The 17,879-nt window shown below is 41.6% G+C and overlaps 1 protein-coding gene across 2 annotated transcripts; it reads right to left on the bottom strand.

Annotated features, from left to right (window-relative positions):
* Positions 1 to 8,139: 8,139 nt before the first annotated feature.
* Positions 8,140 to 16,406, bottom strand: skor1a (SKI family transcriptional corepressor 1a). 2 transcript variants are annotated; one of them, XM_085458624.1, is made up of 9 exons: positions 16,198 to 16,406; positions 13,424 to 15,203; positions 12,733 to 12,823; positions 12,579 to 12,647; positions 12,354 to 12,416; positions 11,492 to 11,566; positions 11,182 to 11,256; positions 10,467 to 10,532; positions 8,140 to 9,304 (listed from the first exon to the last, which is right to left on the bottom strand). In XM_085458624.1, the coding sequence occupies exons 2-9, from the start codon at positions 15,191 to 15,193 to the stop codon at positions 9,207 to 9,209; spliced, it is 2,307 nt and encodes a 768-aa protein (XP_085314750.1). In that variant the 5' UTR covers positions 15,194 to 15,203; positions 16,198 to 16,406; the 3' UTR covers positions 8,140 to 9,206. The 2 variants fall into 2 exon arrangements, with proteins under 2 accessions (XP_085314750.1, XP_085314742.1); XM_085458616.1 differs by lacking the exon at positions 10,467 to 10,532 and having other exon boundaries at positions 8,140 to 9,301.
* Positions 16,407 to 17,879: the final 1,473 nt, after the last annotated feature.

Raw genomic sequence — 17,879 nt, 5'->3', positions numbered from 1 at the left:
TCTGCATCATAGGATTGTTTTTGTTTTTCCTGCAGTATATAAAAATTGCTGTATCTCCAAAATAAAACTATGAAGACACTCAAAATAAATTTCCTGTTGTTGTAAACTATTTTTTGCAACTTTTTTGTATTTAAAGTTTTGAGGGATAAACCTCTTAAATTTCTCCAAGTAGAAATATATGTTAAAAAACAAAAACAATTTTCAATTTTTTTGTAGTTTATTGCACTTTTTTGCAATTAATGTAGTTACTATGGACTTAATGCATACATATTATTAAAATATGGGCTATAACAGTTGTATAGCAACTTGAAATGCTCCCACAAATGGCACTACAACATGTAAAAAAATAATATAAGCTCTGGCGGACTTGGTTCTATAGTAGGTCTTAAAGGGTTAAATAAATATCGTCAAATAATCGAGATCTCAATTTCAGTGAAAATAATCGTGATTATCATTTTTGCCATAATCGAGCAGCCCTACATTAACACACCGAAAACAAGTTTAAAACACACTGAAAGACGTATTATCTAAATACATGAACTACAAAAGAAGACCAGGCGACCAGAAGACAAGTTATAATAGGACAGTTTGCTTGTCTCATTGAGTGACACACACACAAACATTTTAACGACACAGGACAAATATGCCGCTGGTAAACTATTTATAAGGCTGATTCTTAATTTCCTCCTGTGAACATTTTAGTGTCACATGTAAAGTAATAAAAAACCCACACAGAATAAAAAGGCAGATCACAGTTAATAGAAATATTTTTACAAATATCTTTAACAAATGTACATAACAAATCGCAAAGGTGTCTTTTATGGCAGCAACTTTTTTTTAAACATACATTTTTGTTTATGTTTTGTTTATTTTTGTGCACACTTCTTCTGTATGCCACCACATAAAAACACTGCTTAGTTAAGTAATACAGGGAGTGCAGAATTATTAGGCAAGTTGTATTTTTGAGGAATAATGCTATTATTGAACAACAACCATGTTCTCAATGAACCCAAAAAACTCATTAATATCAAAGCTGAATGTTTTTGGAAGTAGTTTTTAGTTTGTTTTTAGTTTTAGCTATTTTAGGGGGATATCTGTGTGTGCCGGTGACTATTACTGTGCAGAATTATTAGGCAACTTAACAAAAAACAAATATATACCCATTTCAATTATTTATTTTTACCAGTGAAACCAATATAACATCTCCACATTCACAAATATACATTTCTGACATTCAAAAACAAAGCAAAACAAATCAGCGACCAATATAGCCACCTTTCTTTGCAAGGACACTCAAAAGCCTGCCATCCATGGATTCTGTCAGTGTTTTGATCTGTTCACCATCAACATTGCGTGCAGCAGCAACCACAGCCTCCCAGACACTGTTCAGAGAGGTGTACTGTTTTCCCTCCTTGTAAATCTCACATTTGATGATGGACCACAGGTTCTCAATGGGGTTCAGATCAGGTGAACAAGGTGGCCATGTCATTAGTTTTTCTTCTTTTATACCCTTTCTTGTCAGCCACGCTGTGGAGTACTTGGACGCGTGTGATGGAGCATTGTCCTGCATGAAAATCATGTTTTTCTTGAAGGATGCAGACTTCTTCCTGTACCACTGCTTGAAGAAGGTGTCTTCCAGAAACTGGCAGTAGGACTGGGAGTTGAGCTTGACTCCATCCTCAACCCGAAAAGGCCCCACAAGCTCATCTTTGATGATACCAGCCCAAACCAGTACTCCACCTCCACCTTGCTGGCGTCTGAGTCGGACTGGAGCTCTCTGCCCTTTACCAATCCAGCCACGGGCCCATCCATCTGGCCCATCAAGACTCACTCTCATGTCATCAGTCCATAAAACCTTAGAAAAATCAGTCTTGAGATATTTCTTGGCCCAGTCTTGACGTTTCAGCTTGTGTGTCTTGTTCAGTGGTGGTCGTCTTTCAGCCTTTCTTACCTTGGCCATGTCTCTGAGTATTGCACACCTTGTGCTTTTGGGCACTCCAGTGATGTTGCAGCTCTGAAATATGGCCAAACTGGTGGCAAGTGGCATCTTGGCAGCTGCACGCTTGACTTTTCTCAGTTCATGGGCAGTTATTTTGCGCCTTGGTTTTTCCACACGCTTCTTGCGACCCTGTTGACTATTTTGAATGAAACTCTTGATTGTTCGATGATCACGCTTCAGAAGCTTTGCAATTTTGAGACTGCTGCATCCCTCTGCAAGATATCTCACTATTTTTGACTTTTCTGAGCCTGTCAAGTCCTTCTTTTGACCCATTTTGCCAAAGGAAAGGACGTTGCCTAATAATTATGCACACCTGATATAGGGTGTTGATGTCATTAGACCACACCCCTTCTCATTACAGAGATGCACATCACCTAATATGCTTAATTGGTAGTAGGCTTTCGAGCCTATACAGCTTGGAGTAAGACAACATGCATGAAGAGGATGATGTGGACAAAATACTCATTTGCCTAATAATTCTGCACTCCCTGTAAATGTAATATATAATATGAAATATATAATATAAAATGTGTACACACATTCACGATTTAGACTATTCTTACTTAATTCGATCACGTTTACCAAGAGCATTATATCTTAATCACAGTTTTTGTTCCTTTCTTCTCTAATTTCATAGTTTAAGGAAGTCCAGGATCCAGTCTGAGCACATGTGGACATGTGATACCATATTTTGTCTAGCTTTTTCTTTTGCTTCCATAACTTCCAATGACCTGCATGCAACGCTACAAAATAACTTGGATTACAGTGTTCCTGAATGGGATCTGTGTTTTATATGATTCAGTTTAAGAACAAACCCAAATGCACACCAGGACAAGGAGGGGGTAAGTAAACTCACAGCAAGGCCCGAGAGTCAACTAACTTTCAAAGTAAAACAGGAAATGAGAAAATGATAAAAAATAAAAAATAAAAAAAAAACTGAAGGGAGGAAGTATGAAACCACTGAGAGAACTCCATAAAACACTAAACAGCTACTAAAACTCAAATATGACAAGAGTCAGAGCTCAAGATGGAAATGAAACAGGTATTAAAGCCTCAGTTAATGTTCACTGTGCTGGTCGCATCTCCATCACAATCAGCTCTGTGATTTATTGCCCATGTTAGGTGAAGACTGCACAGCAACAAAGACCTGTGAGAAGGGCTAAAATGAAGAAAGGCCAGTTTCATGAACCTGAAATGAATTTAGTCTGCATTTATTGCAGTGCTGTCATGTTTAAAAAGACTCACTGTGATTTCAAATATTTTGTCACCGTTTCAAATACAGATGGCTCCAGCTCGTGTCTGTCACAGACCTTCCTCCTGAACTGAGTTCTCCTTTTTTAATGGAAACTCTCAGCAGACCAGAATTTTCTTGAAGAAACATCAGACAGTACTGGATTGCTCCATGGAGTCTAAAAATTGCCCTGCAAAATAGTCGAGTTCAAGGGACATGACTCACAGCCCTTCAAGGTGAGCAGTCAAATGTTACCATTTATAGACTTTTATGTACAGATCTGCCGGATTATGAGAAGTGTGCTATCATATGAGCAGCAGCATTTTGAGGGTAAGTTGAGGGAAGGATGTTGGTAAAAGCAATGGAGAAAAAAAAACAAGGATCAAGGATCAGGAAGAGGCCAAGGAAACAGCGTGTTATACCCAAAGGGTGCTGTTTTTCTGGAAATGTAAGAAATGTAAGAGGTCTGTGGATAAAAAATTGCAATACCAAGGCAAGATTTTTTTCTAAATGTGTAGAGGTTTTTGGGATCAGGAAAGTGGCACAGGACAAAAGTCTGAAATTAGTTTCTATTTACTGACTGTGTGTAACAAATATATAAGATATTGTACTTAAAATACCTAAAGTACAAGTACCAGATGATAAATATTAATTACCATAAACTCATATGTGTCTCCAATGATGCATGCAGCCATCGTGCAACAGAGACAACTCATCTCACAAAGTTTCACTCAGGAATGCCATGCTTCTTGTTAGACTTTTGGAGGATGCACTGTGTGTGTTTATTTATCACTGTGTTTTAGCTGATTGGAGATTTTCAGACTCTGTGGTTGTTGTGTGGAGTAACTGTGCATTACGTCCTGCTTCCATGGCCCAAAGGGTCTATACCTGAGAGACGGAGCATACTACATGAACCAGCGCCTCTGAGGATTCGTGGTTTAAAGAGAGAAACCGCTACTGCAAAGAGGAAAGAAATGGAGGAAAGGTATAAAAAATGGCTGAGAGGTATGAAAAAAAAACAAAGTGAAAAGGAAGGGGAGAAAAAGTATAACGAACTGGGAAAAATAAGGACTCTGATGAGGTAAAGGAATGAATCTGGAAAGAAAATAAAACAAAGTTTCAAGAGCTCTGTCTGAAAAAGAAACAAAGATGAAAGCTGTTCCAGACAAAAGAGAAAAAAGAGAAGAAAAAATAGTATAGTAATAGAGTTTCTGTAGCTCGGTGCGCCGGTGGAATAGGAAGTGTGCTGGTTACATGAGGGTGGGGGCGGCTGCTGGGTGCTCAGCTACACTTTTCCGCTCACCCCTTTCACTCTGTTCCCTGTAATATTGCTCTGCCTTTCATCTTTCTCCCAGACCCTCTCCCGATTCCCTCTCATCCCTCTCTATATCATGTTCCTCCTTCCTTCACCCTTACCTTCTTTCTTGCCACTCCCCTCAGACATTGCTCTACTTTTCCTCTTTCCTCTTCCTCAGATAAAAACAATCAGTCGTATCATAAAAATCAGGCACCGCATGGACAGCAGAAAGAGCAAAAATACAAGTTCACGTTCTTAAGGGTTCCTACTTCCTTGTCTTGGTCGTACTTCTGCCATCCATTATAAGCAACCTGGACACACCACCACTTCTCTGTCAGTCTGAGACTGATCCTCTCGCAGAGACCCTGCAGGATTTAAACAACAGGTCTTCTGCCATTCTCTCCACATGCTATTCTCACTAAGGCCCAGTTCAGCCCATTTTTGTGTTACCCTGTGAATTGAACTTGAGCCTCTCACACACTTTAGCAAGTGCATTATTGAAGCGGACATTAAACTTTCTGAAACTGACAGCAAAACGCACATTAACCCACATTTACCAGTGAGAAAATCAAGCTGTATATGCAAGTATTGATTCAATGCAGGGGTGTCAAACTCATTTTCCATTGTGGGTCACACTTTGATCTTATTGGGCCGATCTAGCAAAACTCCCCTCTCTGTCAGCGTAAAGATGTTTAACTACACGTATATCCCATTTAATGTAGAAGAAGTGCAACTTCAGCAGTACATCAAAGTTTTTCTACATGATAAAGAAACACTGCTATAGTAAACGCAAGAAATCTGTCAGTACAAATAAATAAACACGTAAAATTACAGAGAAAAAACAGGTAGTTCACTGCCCAGAAAATGTCCTTTTCCCCCCACCCCTTTTTTAACACTTCTTTATTGATAGCTAATAGAATAGAAGCTTTTTGCTGACTTAACCATTTGTGTGAATGGTACTGGTGGATTTCTTTATCAGCAGGAAATGCTATGGAAACACAGTTAAAAGTCCTCCTTCACATCTTAAAAAGCCATCCAGAGGCCCAGATTGGGTTCTTTGACAGGCCAATTATGGCCCCCAGGCCTTGTGTTTGACACCCTTCATTTAAAGCCTTTTGCCAAGTTGGTTAAAAAGAAGAAAAAAAAAGCCCTCCCCTCCCCCAAATACTAGAAACACTTCTCCAAAAATCTTAATTTACCATTTTTAAACTAAAATAATTTTTTCTACTTTTTGGTTGGTTGCAGAAATTATAATTTAAACTTTATCTGAAGAACTTTAATATTTATACCCTGAAACAACCAAGCCTTTTATCACTGATGAGAAAGCCAGTAGGTGGCGCCCTATCATTTGAAATGAAGCTGAAACTGAAACAACCTGATCTAAATAGTGAACCCGCCTCTGTGGCCCTCCTGTGTGTGCTGTAATGGTTCTGTATTTCCATCATGAACAAAACAAGAAAAAAAATCAGTATTACATCAAAGCCATTAAGCTTTGAGCCCAAATCCATTATCACAAATGGCTCTTTTCCACATACAAAGAATCTATTGACCAAACTAGTTCCGCTGCTTGTTTCATATAGGAGAGAATAAGCAGAGGTTTCATTATATTACTATGGATTGCTGCCATCTGTTGCATTGTTTCCAGCCGGGGATGGGACAGGTGTCCCCTGACCACACATGTTTATACAGGCAAATGATTAATAAGCAGACCAGACTGCAAATACTGCGAGACAACCGTCCCACAGGAGGATAACACGTCAATCTCCTTTTAAAGTCTTTGACTGGATGGATCTAAAGTGGAGCCTCGTGAGCACATGACAGTGACATCCTGTATGACGGCACCAGGTATGAAACATATCAGCATTCTCCACTCGCCAAAATCAACGTGCTTCTCTATGAGAAATCAGGTGGATACAAATGTATACATATTATACTTTTCACCCTCCTGCATTAAATGTTACTACTTACTTTTCAGACTAAAGGTTAAAATGTTACAGATTAAATTGTCCGGCCGATGTAGCTATGACACTGAAATGCTGATTACATAATGTAACACGCACACCTTTCACATTTTAAGTGCATTCAAACATACCAGTAGTTTTCATTTCCTGCTTTATGCATGTGTTGATCTTCCACTGATGACCATTGCAGTTAATTAAATGTACAGCAAATAAATATACTTCATCACTTTGATGCAAAAGTCATATAAGCAAGCGCTACAGCCACACATGGCTCCTGCTTGTTAGCTGGCATTGCGTGAGCGGGAGGGATGCCTTTGGTTAGCCTTTTTATTTTAGTTAATTTTCCATGAAATAATCTCTCAGATTCAATCTTTGTCATATTATTGTATCATTTACAGTATTAGCCTACGATTGATAATTTAAGCTGTGTGAAAGTTCCGTGTTTTCCCCCGTTTTATTTGAATGTGATTTATTTTCAAATATAACACGCATCAGAAACAATGAAGTTCTTCAATAAATGTTACTGCTAATTGAACATTTCTGCAACAACTCGGTCTTCACAATCACAGCAAGTGCAGTTTACAGTTTAGAAATATCCTTGATAGTAGGATATGTTAGTAGGATTTTCCCAACCTGTTATCATGGATGATGTCCCGATGAATCCGACTACCCTGCACAACCCAGAGAGGTCAAGAGGTCAGGGAGAGAGAGCGATGGCAGAAAAGAGGTGCAAAGACTCCCCAAAGAGACACAAAACAACCACAAAGGGATGCACAAGGACTCCACAGAGATACAAACCAACAATAAAGAAGCACAAAAAGACCACAAGGAGATGAAAAACACCCAATGAGACAAAATGACCATGACGAGACATAAAATGACCAAAAAACAGATGCAACATAATGGCCGAGAGGAACAAATCCATGGCAAAGAGATGTAAAATGCCTTAAAAAATGATACAAAATAACAATAAAGAGACAGAAGAAATAGAAACCTACAAAATGACCACGAGGACATGAAAAATAACTAGACGGAGCAAAACGTGGCTAAATAGATGCCACACGTTAACAGAGAGGAGAAGAGAAAACACGTTGCTGTGTCATTTGTAGTTATTTTGTGCCCAGGTTCCCGCTGTCGCATAATCCATCCATTCATATCAGACTCAATGAGCTTTTGCTTAATATTACAGCGGCTGGATAACACTACAGTAAAGCAGCCAATCGTTCCTGCCGTAGTTGTGCTCAGCTCTGCGGGCCTCGTTAGTATTCAGAGGGAATGAGCTTTGCCACGCAGGGCAATTACGTTCACAGAAAATTAACATTCATTGTGTCTCAGTGACATTATGTGAGTATCTCTCTCAGCATCCAGGGACCGAGAGCTGTGTAATCAATATCTATTAGTCCTCCCATCAGAAGAATTAGATTTCACTATTAGATCAGCCTGCTCCCCTGACTCGACGTCAAACATTATAAGTTGACTGGACATGTCATGCACCGATGTAGCTGCCTAATGAAAGAGATCATGTTGAACTCAAATACAATAAGGCGAAATATGAGCCACCTCACGAGGAGTTATTCTGCGCGGAGGCCAGCAGGTGTCAGGCTCGCACCGGTGAAAGAAACCAATGGAGTAAAAGGCTACAGAGCAGAAAGTGGCTTCACATTTTATTCATATGGACATGAGTGCATACAGAAACTGGTAAATTGTGAGTAAATCAAGTCAGAAACTGGCATTTGTTTCTATTTCCCACAGTGTCTTCTCCATATAAAAAAGACAGTCAAGTGGACAAGAAAGGATTTTTTGGTTGTGTCTCACAGATGAATGTCACCATGGAAAACCCTGGCACAGAGAAAGTGATGGATTTGTGTCTAAAATGCACATGAGATTACAAAAAAAGACTTCAGAGCTGGCGTGACGCGACACTCGGTGAAAGAAAAGTCTTTTATTGTTTGATGTGAAACCTGAAGGGCTGCTGAGTTAAGTGCTCGTAATAACAATAATAATGTGCTCTATTCAAACCATAAACATACTCGTAGTTCTGATGAGAGAATTTGGTCAAATTCATGACTTGTGCCCATTTAAAGTGCTTAACCACGTACAGTGTTACAAATCATCTAAACAATAAGTTAAATCCAGTACAGATAAATAACAAACATATGTAAAAATCCAACATATTCAAACAAGCAACAGAATCTAAACAATGAGATACATTTTGAACTTAATATCACAAATGTACATTGCACATCGTCACATGATATATATACTGTATGTATATAGTGTTGGGTTTTTTTCTTCTTCTCTTTCTTTTCAGAATAGCTCAAGAGCAGACAGCTTTACTCGGGGACACTCCTTGGTTTGAGCTTTGCAGCTTCACGTCTACAATCCTGTGATTCCCAACATAAACTCTGTGTGTAAGCAAACCCTGATCTCTCTAATACAAGAGTTCAGTTTTATTCGTTTTCTTTTATTATTTTGAGGAGGCGTCAAATCCCTCTCCTCTGAGTCTCGATGGGTTTGCTCAAGTCAGGTGCTAAAATCAGCAGTGCATCTGTACAGCAGGTTGGTGCTCCTTGGTGGGAGGTGAGAGCTCTTGAGGCGGGCCTGTGTGTTCATATCTATGTATGTGCGTGTGTGTATATATGTGTTGCTTTTTTTTATTATTATTTTTCTTTATTTTTTTGGGCTGTGCTGGGGTCAGGTGCTGTGTTGTGCCAGGCACTAGGGAGGCAGCAGCGGGGGTTTGAAGGTGCAGGCTCCGGTGCACTGACGGGGGGTGAGCATCTTGCAGGAGAAATGGTGAAGGGCGTCGTGAGCTTCTGGGGAGGAACGAGTCCATCAGTGAGAACATGCAGCGGAAATGCAGACAATGCAACCTCACAAACTACCGATGACACAATGAAGTGTGAGTTGGATCTATGCCTCCTCTGATCTTGTAAAGAGTAACAATACTCACATATTCAACCCTTATTTTCTTTCTACTTGTTGTAAATGTTCCTCGTGTCCTAAGATGACTTCAGTGTAAGTGACAGGGGGAAAAAAAAATCCCTTCGCCCCCACCTCCCAAGTCCTATTTACTCTTTGTTTCCACAAATTTGAACTTTCCCACCAAATGTTGTTCAAATTTGAAGAGAATTAATTAACATTTCTGTTAATTAAATGAAACAGTTGGTGGAGCTAACTCCCCGTTCGCCGCCATTAAACCACTGCAGAAGAAGAGGAAGCAGCAAGGAGACATAATCAGAAAATCAGCAGTAAAACCTCAAAACGTTGGACAACGATGTGAAAAGGAATAGAAAGAAGACAGGAAATAAAGCGCATTTCCACTCATTTTTGGGGTTTGCTTGAATTTGGCCACATTCTCCTTATTTCTTTTTGCAAATTGGGCCATAATTTTTATTATCTTCACTGGGTGTTAAAGTCATATGACTTACAAATGCTCTTTCCAGCTCACCTTTATTAATAAGCATTTTCCATTACGTACAAATTCATGCAAAATGCATTTGCAGCTGGGGTATTTTTGGGGGGTTTTTTTTGCACAGATTAAGTATACAGACAATCAGATGGATGGAAAGGTTGTAAAAACACAATGTTTCTGTGCTGAGCTGTGGTGGAGGACCAGTAAAAAAAAAAGAGGGAAAATAAGCTGTAAATAAGTGCCAGTTTGGAAGATGGGCACTTTATTTGAGTGCTGCCTGCTGTGGCTTTTTGGTCACTTACACTGAAATCGCTTGAAGAGCCACCAGGAGGAACACAGCGGTGCTTTCAGTGTTTTAATGTGTGCATGTGAGCACTGCCTTGAGACTGTTTTGAAAATTGTAAACCTACCCCTTATTGCTTTTTGTTGTTGTTGGTGGTGGTAATTTAAATATTGTCTATTGATCACTGATCACAGGAGATGTTTAATAAAAAGTTCCACTTGCATATTTAGAATTGAAGGCAAAGATTACACGTATTCCTTCTTGGACCAGATAAAATTACCTTTTAGCTTCTGTTGTATTGCATAACGAGCCTTTCTCTCTTGGTCCAACTCGCTGCACAAAGTGTCTATCGAAAAAAAATGAAATGAATACAAAAAATAAATAAATAAAATAAGTAAAAATGTAAACTGCTGTTGGAGGATGTGAGGTGGAGGAGTGTAATGTATGTTGTTTGCCCCTGTGGTATTTAGAGTGACCCCTCTGTGTACTTGAACCCTGTATTTAAACTACTGTAACACTAAACCAATCCTTTAACGGGCGGCATTAGTTGCTGTCTACTGCATGTAACCGATACAGCACTACATAATGGTCTGTCTATTCAATTTTCCAGAGCATGATTTAGGAGAAAATAACCTTTGGTAACAAAACAATGCGGTTTCAATTTCACCTTTTGATACCTAATAATTTACTGAACTGCTGGACACAAAAAAAAAAAGTATGAAATTTACAGGAAAAAGCCTGGACACAAATTGCCAATATTTCAATATGCAAGTGTCACTTTTCCTTTCTTTTTCTTTTTTCCTTTTTAGTTCAGTGCATGGTTTTTTTGTTTTCAGATGGATTACAATGCTTTATGATATTTAAACGTTTTTGTGGCTCCATTTTTCCCCCTCATAAACTTAAAGAGCATTGATCTACATCTGCTTTACAGTCAGAGTCTATGGAGGCGCACAATATATGTGTATATATATAGAGAGAGAAGGAGAGAGACAAACCTCGAACAATCTGCAGCTGCTGGACCATTTCCTCTCTGTAGGACAGCTCACGCTTCATTTGATCCTGAAAATTATCTGAAGAGTACCGAAGGCCACATCAGATGGAAACTCTGACTTTGTGGGGATACATTTAAAGACACAATCCAGGATTCAAAGGAGAAAAAAAGAATAAAAACTCCCTCTCCTGCAAATAGTTTGGCTGTAAAGCACGGCCTGTTTTTAAAAATCCAGACAGAGATGTAAAATGCGTGTCTCTCTCTCTCTGTCTGTGTCACTTTCACTCACAAAAACACGCTCGTGATGCTCCCACCTTTTAAATGCTGGAATTCTCTCTCCAACTTCTTCCTCAGCTCCACTTGTTCCACGAGCTGCTTCTGTAATTCCTCTGCACAAAAACAAAAAAACATCACCAATCACCACAAATCAGCAGCTTTTCCTAAAGCGCGCACACACACACACTTCCACTTACAATGATATATTCTTGAATTTTCAGCACATAAAGATTTATGCGAGCCGCACTCTCAGGTGCGTTCACAGCCTCGATAACAACCATTTTCACTGTTTTCCTTTCTCGCTGCCACAGTAATTGCCATGCATTGCCTGGAGGTGGAGACGATAATAATGGAGTCCCAGGGTTTTTCCAAGCGTTGTAAAATAATTAGCTGCCGTGCCTCGGGGTTATGGCTCTGTTCGTTAAAATATTAATAGCCTCTAAACGATTTCCTCTTATAATAATAAGTCAAAACTCCTACATCTTGTGATTAAGTGGTTAACAACTATGGAAACACTTTAGGCCTAAAAAAAATTTAAATAAATAAAAATGGAAATGCACATTTGGATTCTGGCACGCCATCTTTAACAGGCTGGGGGTATTTAGCTCTGTTTAAAATGAGGTGGAACTCAATATTTAATGTTCATTTAATAAAAAATACTATATTTGAAAATGTTTGCGGTCTTGTTAGATTTAATGCAATCCAAACTGCTTAAGCAAACTCGTTAATATTTAAAATAACACTTAAATTTAGTCCTGATTAGATGCAGTGACCAGCACAGCTTTTAACACACCCTGTGTGTACTCAAATAAAAAAAAAAATGGAGTAACAATTACTGGCACTTTAAATCACCTCCTTCTCAATTCTAATCCATATTCGGGCTTGAAAAGGGCCTCCTACCTTTAGCCATGTTCTGCAGGTCTCTTTCGTGCACGCTGATGTCGATGCGTAAAGCTCCATCGGCTGCGCACAAATAAAAAAAACTAACAATAAAAACCTGATTAACTGTAACACTATAAAAAGCTGCTGAATAAAAGTATCGAACCAGCCCAAAGTGGTCAGATGTGGCGATAATTAAAAGTAAAGACGATTTTTAAAACAGCAGATAACAGAATGATTAACGACCTTGTCTGTCCTGCTCCTGGTAGGACGTTGCAGTGCGCTGGGTCTGTATTTCAGACACGTGGTGAACACCTAGAAGCGAACAAGCCACAAACATTTTCAGGTAAAGGACGAGGAGACGCTCCCGCTCGCATTAATAACCCGGATCGGTAATTACCGTTGGATCTGCGGGGGCTGCTCGATTGTTTGGACCCAAACGTGGAAGGCTCGTTCAGAAGCACGTGGCCGTCCTTTTCATGAGCATACACCTGTAAAAGGAACAATCGTCTTTAATAGCGGCACAGCAATTATTGGTCATTTGGTGCACGCAATTTACGCTCTTTTATTTTTTTAAGAAAATAAAAGGAGTGGCTTGATGTGAAGATGGTGAAAGAAGCGGGGTTATTAAAGTATTTTGATTTTAATTAATATTTCTGCAGATTTGTGCAAATTGGGATACAGTGGTTTAATTAACATTGAAAACGGGAAAAAACAGTGTGTGTGTGTGTGTGTGTGTGTGTGTGTGTGTGTGTGTGTGTGTGTGTGTGTGTGTGTGTGTGTGTGTGTGTGTGTGTGTGTGTGTTATGTTGTATCTATTAAAAAATGTTGCTGTAACTGAATTTGGGAGAAAATCGTGGACTCAGGCAGTTTCACTGCAGGTGGTCCAAACACTCCCCACTAACCACTCTTACGACTAATATCTATAATAAATAATAAACACATATCTACATCTGGAATTTCCTTTCTCAAAGTCTGAATGAGGCTAATATGTTAATGCACTCTCTAATTCTCTAATCTTATTTTCTACAACTGTGACAATTCAACTCGCCCCAAGGGGATCATTAAAGTTTCATTTAATCTAATCTTACTTCATGAAGAGGGGAGCCATTACGCATCTGTCTGTCCTCATCCGATGACCCAGTGTGAGCGGAATCCTCCGGTGATGCTGCGACCGCCTCGGGGCTTGAGGCTGCATCGGCCTGCTCCTGACTCTCCTCAGCACCCGAGCACACCCGCTCCGGTACAGGGGAGTCGCGGTGGTCTCCTCCCGGTGATATCCGGATCGGATCCTCTTCGCCTTGTCCCCGGTTGGACTCCACGTCCACGTCCAGGTCGTCGTCGTCGTCGTCGTCCACCACGCTGTCTCTGTCCGGTGATATCGATCTGTAGCTGGAGCTCTCGCTGATAAAATCCGGGGACAGGTAGCCGGGGCGTATCCCGTAGGAGTCCCGGTTGCCGTACAGTTTGGCAATGGTCTCTGCGTCTTTGACGACGGGTCTAAAGGCGGAGATATAGCTGATTTTCCTCTGAGAGGTCTCGTCCCCGGACTTGTCCTCGTCGTTCCGGGTGGAGGAGGACTGGGAGCTGGGGCAGCGCTCTCCGCCGTCCTGCTGGTGGTGAGGGTGGTGGTTGGTGTCTTTTGGTGTGTTTGCGCCCCTCTCGCTCTGGTCCGACAGGTCGAGTTCGGCCGGCCGGACGCTTAGCAGCTCTGGGGGAGGTTTGGGTGGGGAGCCCGGGTAGGGCGGCATCGGTAGGCCTCCAGCTGCAGGCCAAAACATGGGGAAGGCCGGGTAGATCGGATCCTTTGTGCCGGGCCAAAACACACCGGGGATGTTGTTTTTGTTCACGTCAGGCACCCCGTCGCTCTTTTTCTGACACAGCCCATAACTAGGGAAGCCGTAGGGGTGGTGAGGGAACAGAGGTGGGGGGATTTTCTGAAGCATGCCAAAGCTCTTGCTGGGCACCGGGATGACCGGGTAACTCCGTTCGCCCCTCGCCAGACTCAGGTTGTTGCTCCCCTGATCCTCGTCGCAGCGCAATGTTTTGTGGGGGATCTCCGGGGAGCTGCTTTGAACCAGGCTGGACGAGGCCTGTGATTTCATGGGCGAGGACATCCCCGAGCCGCTCATGGGCAGAGTCCTCTTTCTGCTCCCCCCGTTGAACATGGCCTTCACATCCTCCCACGCGTGGCAAATATCATCATTGGATTTTTTTTCCGTCAGTTTCAAATGGCGTCTCCACGAATTGAAGTTGGCCGCGTCCGGCTGCAGATACTTGGACTCTGGGGTGCGGTGGGAGTGGAAAATGAATTTATTGGGAGAGAAATACATGTTGCAAAAGCTGCACTTGATGCACTTCGCTCTGGAGCTGTTGTATCTCGCGGGTATAAAGCTGCCCCTGCTGCCCCATGCGCACTCGTGAGACACGTCAAATGCAAAATTTTCTGGTAGCTTTGGCGGGCTGTGCGCTCCCAGGAAGGACTTGCAGAGCCTCTCGGCCTCCCTTTTGGTGATCATGCCGCAGCGCCTGGAGGAAATGGGCATAGCCCCGGCCCGGCGCAGGAGTTCCAGCTGCACCGGCGTGCACTGCACACAGGTGATGCCCAGAGCCACCCGGCGGTTGTGTATCTCGTTGTAGCTGTAGTTTTTCAGCAAGGTGTTGGAAATCTGCGCCAGACACAGTCTCTCCTTGCCGTCTATGACAAGAGACACGATGGGCACCCCGTACAGGGATGTCTCACTCACTTGGTTCGGTTTGAGAGAGCCGGGGCTGGAAAAGCTCTGCGCGCCCTGCTTTAAACTTGGGGAAGAGCTAGCGTCTCGTCCCGCGTCTCGAAGCTGTCCGGGCATCGACTCCATCCCTGGAAGCCTGTGAGTCAAACAGAAGACAAGACAGTGAACCGGAGGCCCGTGGGGTTGTTTACGCAAGCACTATATGTTTACCGTGTTCTGAATCTTCGCATGACTCAAGTCTGCGAGAAAAATGAAAAACATCACAGAAAACGAATAAAAATACTTTAAAACGCCTAAATAATAACCATTTGAAAGGCAAATATTAAATATATATTATTTCCGTATTATTATAATCGGCATTGACCAAAAATTATATATATAAAAGTAATTATTACAATTGTGTCATAATTAAAATGAAGCAATAGCAGAGGGTCTTTTAACTGTTTGAATAATAATAATAATAATAATAATAATAATAATAATAATAATAATAATGATAATAATAATAATACTTTTTAAGTGAAATTAATTAGACGTATTTATTATTTCAGCATGATTTCCGTGCTCTCTGCCTCCTCTCCTGTCCTACAGGCTCCTGCGCGTTGGTGGATCTACTTCTACCGCTACTCTTTATCCTGAAATCGGCTCAGCCGTTAAGGGGGAACTACTTAAGGGTCACATAAGAATCTTATAGGTGGATAAGGACAGAAGGAAAATGCAGCCTGAGCTGCGTCAATGCGCTTAGCGGAGAGGAAAAGAACAACTATAAGCCGCTTTCCCGCGAGCTAATTACACAGGTCCAAGCGTGCGTCTTTGCATTGTAAATAAAAGACCAGGCCCATATATAATTAAAGCTTCTGCGCAGATTAGCCGCAGACGACTGCTCGAAATTAGGTTGAAGCGGGCCTATCTCACGTTCCCCTGCGCGTACTTAACTTTCGGCGTCTCTTGTGCCAAAACGCACGCAAACCCCTGCTTTTATTTAGTTACTATTTTGAAGTATTACGAAGCCACTGATACAGCCGAGTTACGGTCAAATCGCGAGAAATTAAATTAAATTAGCTGTTGTAAATTATTGTTGTAATTTTAGGATGAATTTGGTGATAAGGAAAACAAAAACAGAGACATACCTTTCTCTCCTGTAAAAGCAACACACCGTAGGGGAAGTCAGGCTGGGAAATCAATATTAACAATAAATAAAATGAAAATAAACAGACAAAAATTGAGAGAGTCCAGAGAGGGAGAGAGGATGGAGAAAAGAAGGCGCACTGGCAGTGAAAGCGCTGAGGAGGAGCCTTTATTTCAGTGCATTTCAGGGCAGGCAGCAGCACGCGGGACCTCCATCCTGTCGGAGCAAGGGGAGGTGACTGGCGCGCAGACAGGAAACACATGGCACCTCTCTCTCTCTCTCTCTCTCTCTCTCTCCCCCCCCCCCCCCCCCTCTCTCTCTGTGTCTTGTCATGCTGGTGTGTAATGGCTCTCTCTCTCTCTGAGTCTCACCCTCTCTCTCTCTCTGCAGCTCAAACATGATCAGAAACAAAAATATCAATTAGGCCCCTGCTGACCCCAGATGGAAAATCATTTTGGCCCTCAGACTCGTGATTATATATTTATTTATTTGCTATTATATATAAATTAAGAAGGAGACATCGTGACATCATCGGAGATATCTGCACAAAGATACCAAAAATAAAGGAAAAATATAACGCCACAGTCGTGACCCTTTTCTGAACCCAGTCAAGGACCCTCTAGGGGGCCTCCACCCGGATCCCATAATGTTGTCGGGGAGGTAATCACCGCTGGTCTTAACAGATCGGGCTCGGTGTGTATTAATGATAAGCTCCGATCTAATCACGCAGATCTTGTATTATTTCCGCCGAAGTTGGAGCTCACCGACAAACCGGAGTGGCACAGTGGAGGGCACCAGGAATGACTAAAGGCCCGGGCTCATCAAGTTACACGGCCATCTGTTCGGCTTCCACGCCGGCCACACAAATCAATCCCAGGCTTTGGCGATTGAAAAAGAAACAGAAAGGGGGGGGGGGGGGGGGGGGGAGTCAGAAAGGAGAAAATGATTTGAAAGACAGAAAGCAGAGAAAGACGCTTGGACCTGGAAGTGACTGTGTTTAGAGTCTTTGCGTGTAATCTGGAGTGAGCTCATGATGATGATGCCTCAGGCTGTCTCACACACACACACACACACACACACACACACACACACACACACACACACACACACACACACACACACACACACACACACACACACACACACGCGGATCAACAGAATATTTGATTCAGTCCTGTAATAACCGGATCGATGGATAATAGTGTCACTGAGATAATGCCGTGCCGTTTTAGAGCAATATTTGGAAATCAAGTAAATAATACAAAGTCAGATTTGCTTTCCTACATCAGCCACACTTTTGTCTCAGGACTACACCCTTTCGGAGGCTAAATTAAAGTAAAAAACAAAACACATCTCCTACATCCAGCATTGTGATGTCACATAAAGACGGCCATAAAACATCTCACTCAATACACCTTTAGTCCCAGTTTCACTCACACAGAGAGAGACATGCTGACGCACTATTTCTCATGTTTATTGCTCTCACTAATCAGTATCAGGACTCCATTATTTACACTGTCTAAAAAAAACAGAAGTTCATCTAAAAGTTCACTTGTGGAAGATGAAACATTAACTTATAATCAACAATCAGAGAGGAGTCAGATTTGACTCATTATGTTCGATACAAATAATTTCTCTGATGCTGTTTGAGGAACATTCGCAGAAAAAAGTCAGAAAGGTCTC

The sequence above is a fragment of the Copadichromis virginalis genome, linkage group LG1, assembly GCF_057382275.1.
Source record: "Copadichromis virginalis isolate Kocher_CV1m ecotype Utaka linkage group LG1, C_Virginalis_male_GT1.1, whole genome shotgun sequence".
NCBI classification, from domain to species: domain Eukaryota; kingdom Metazoa; phylum Chordata; class Actinopteri; order Cichliformes; family Cichlidae; genus Copadichromis; species Copadichromis virginalis.
The sequence above is the reverse complement of the archived record's forward strand: the minus strand, read 5'-3'. Positions and strand labels throughout refer to the sequence as shown.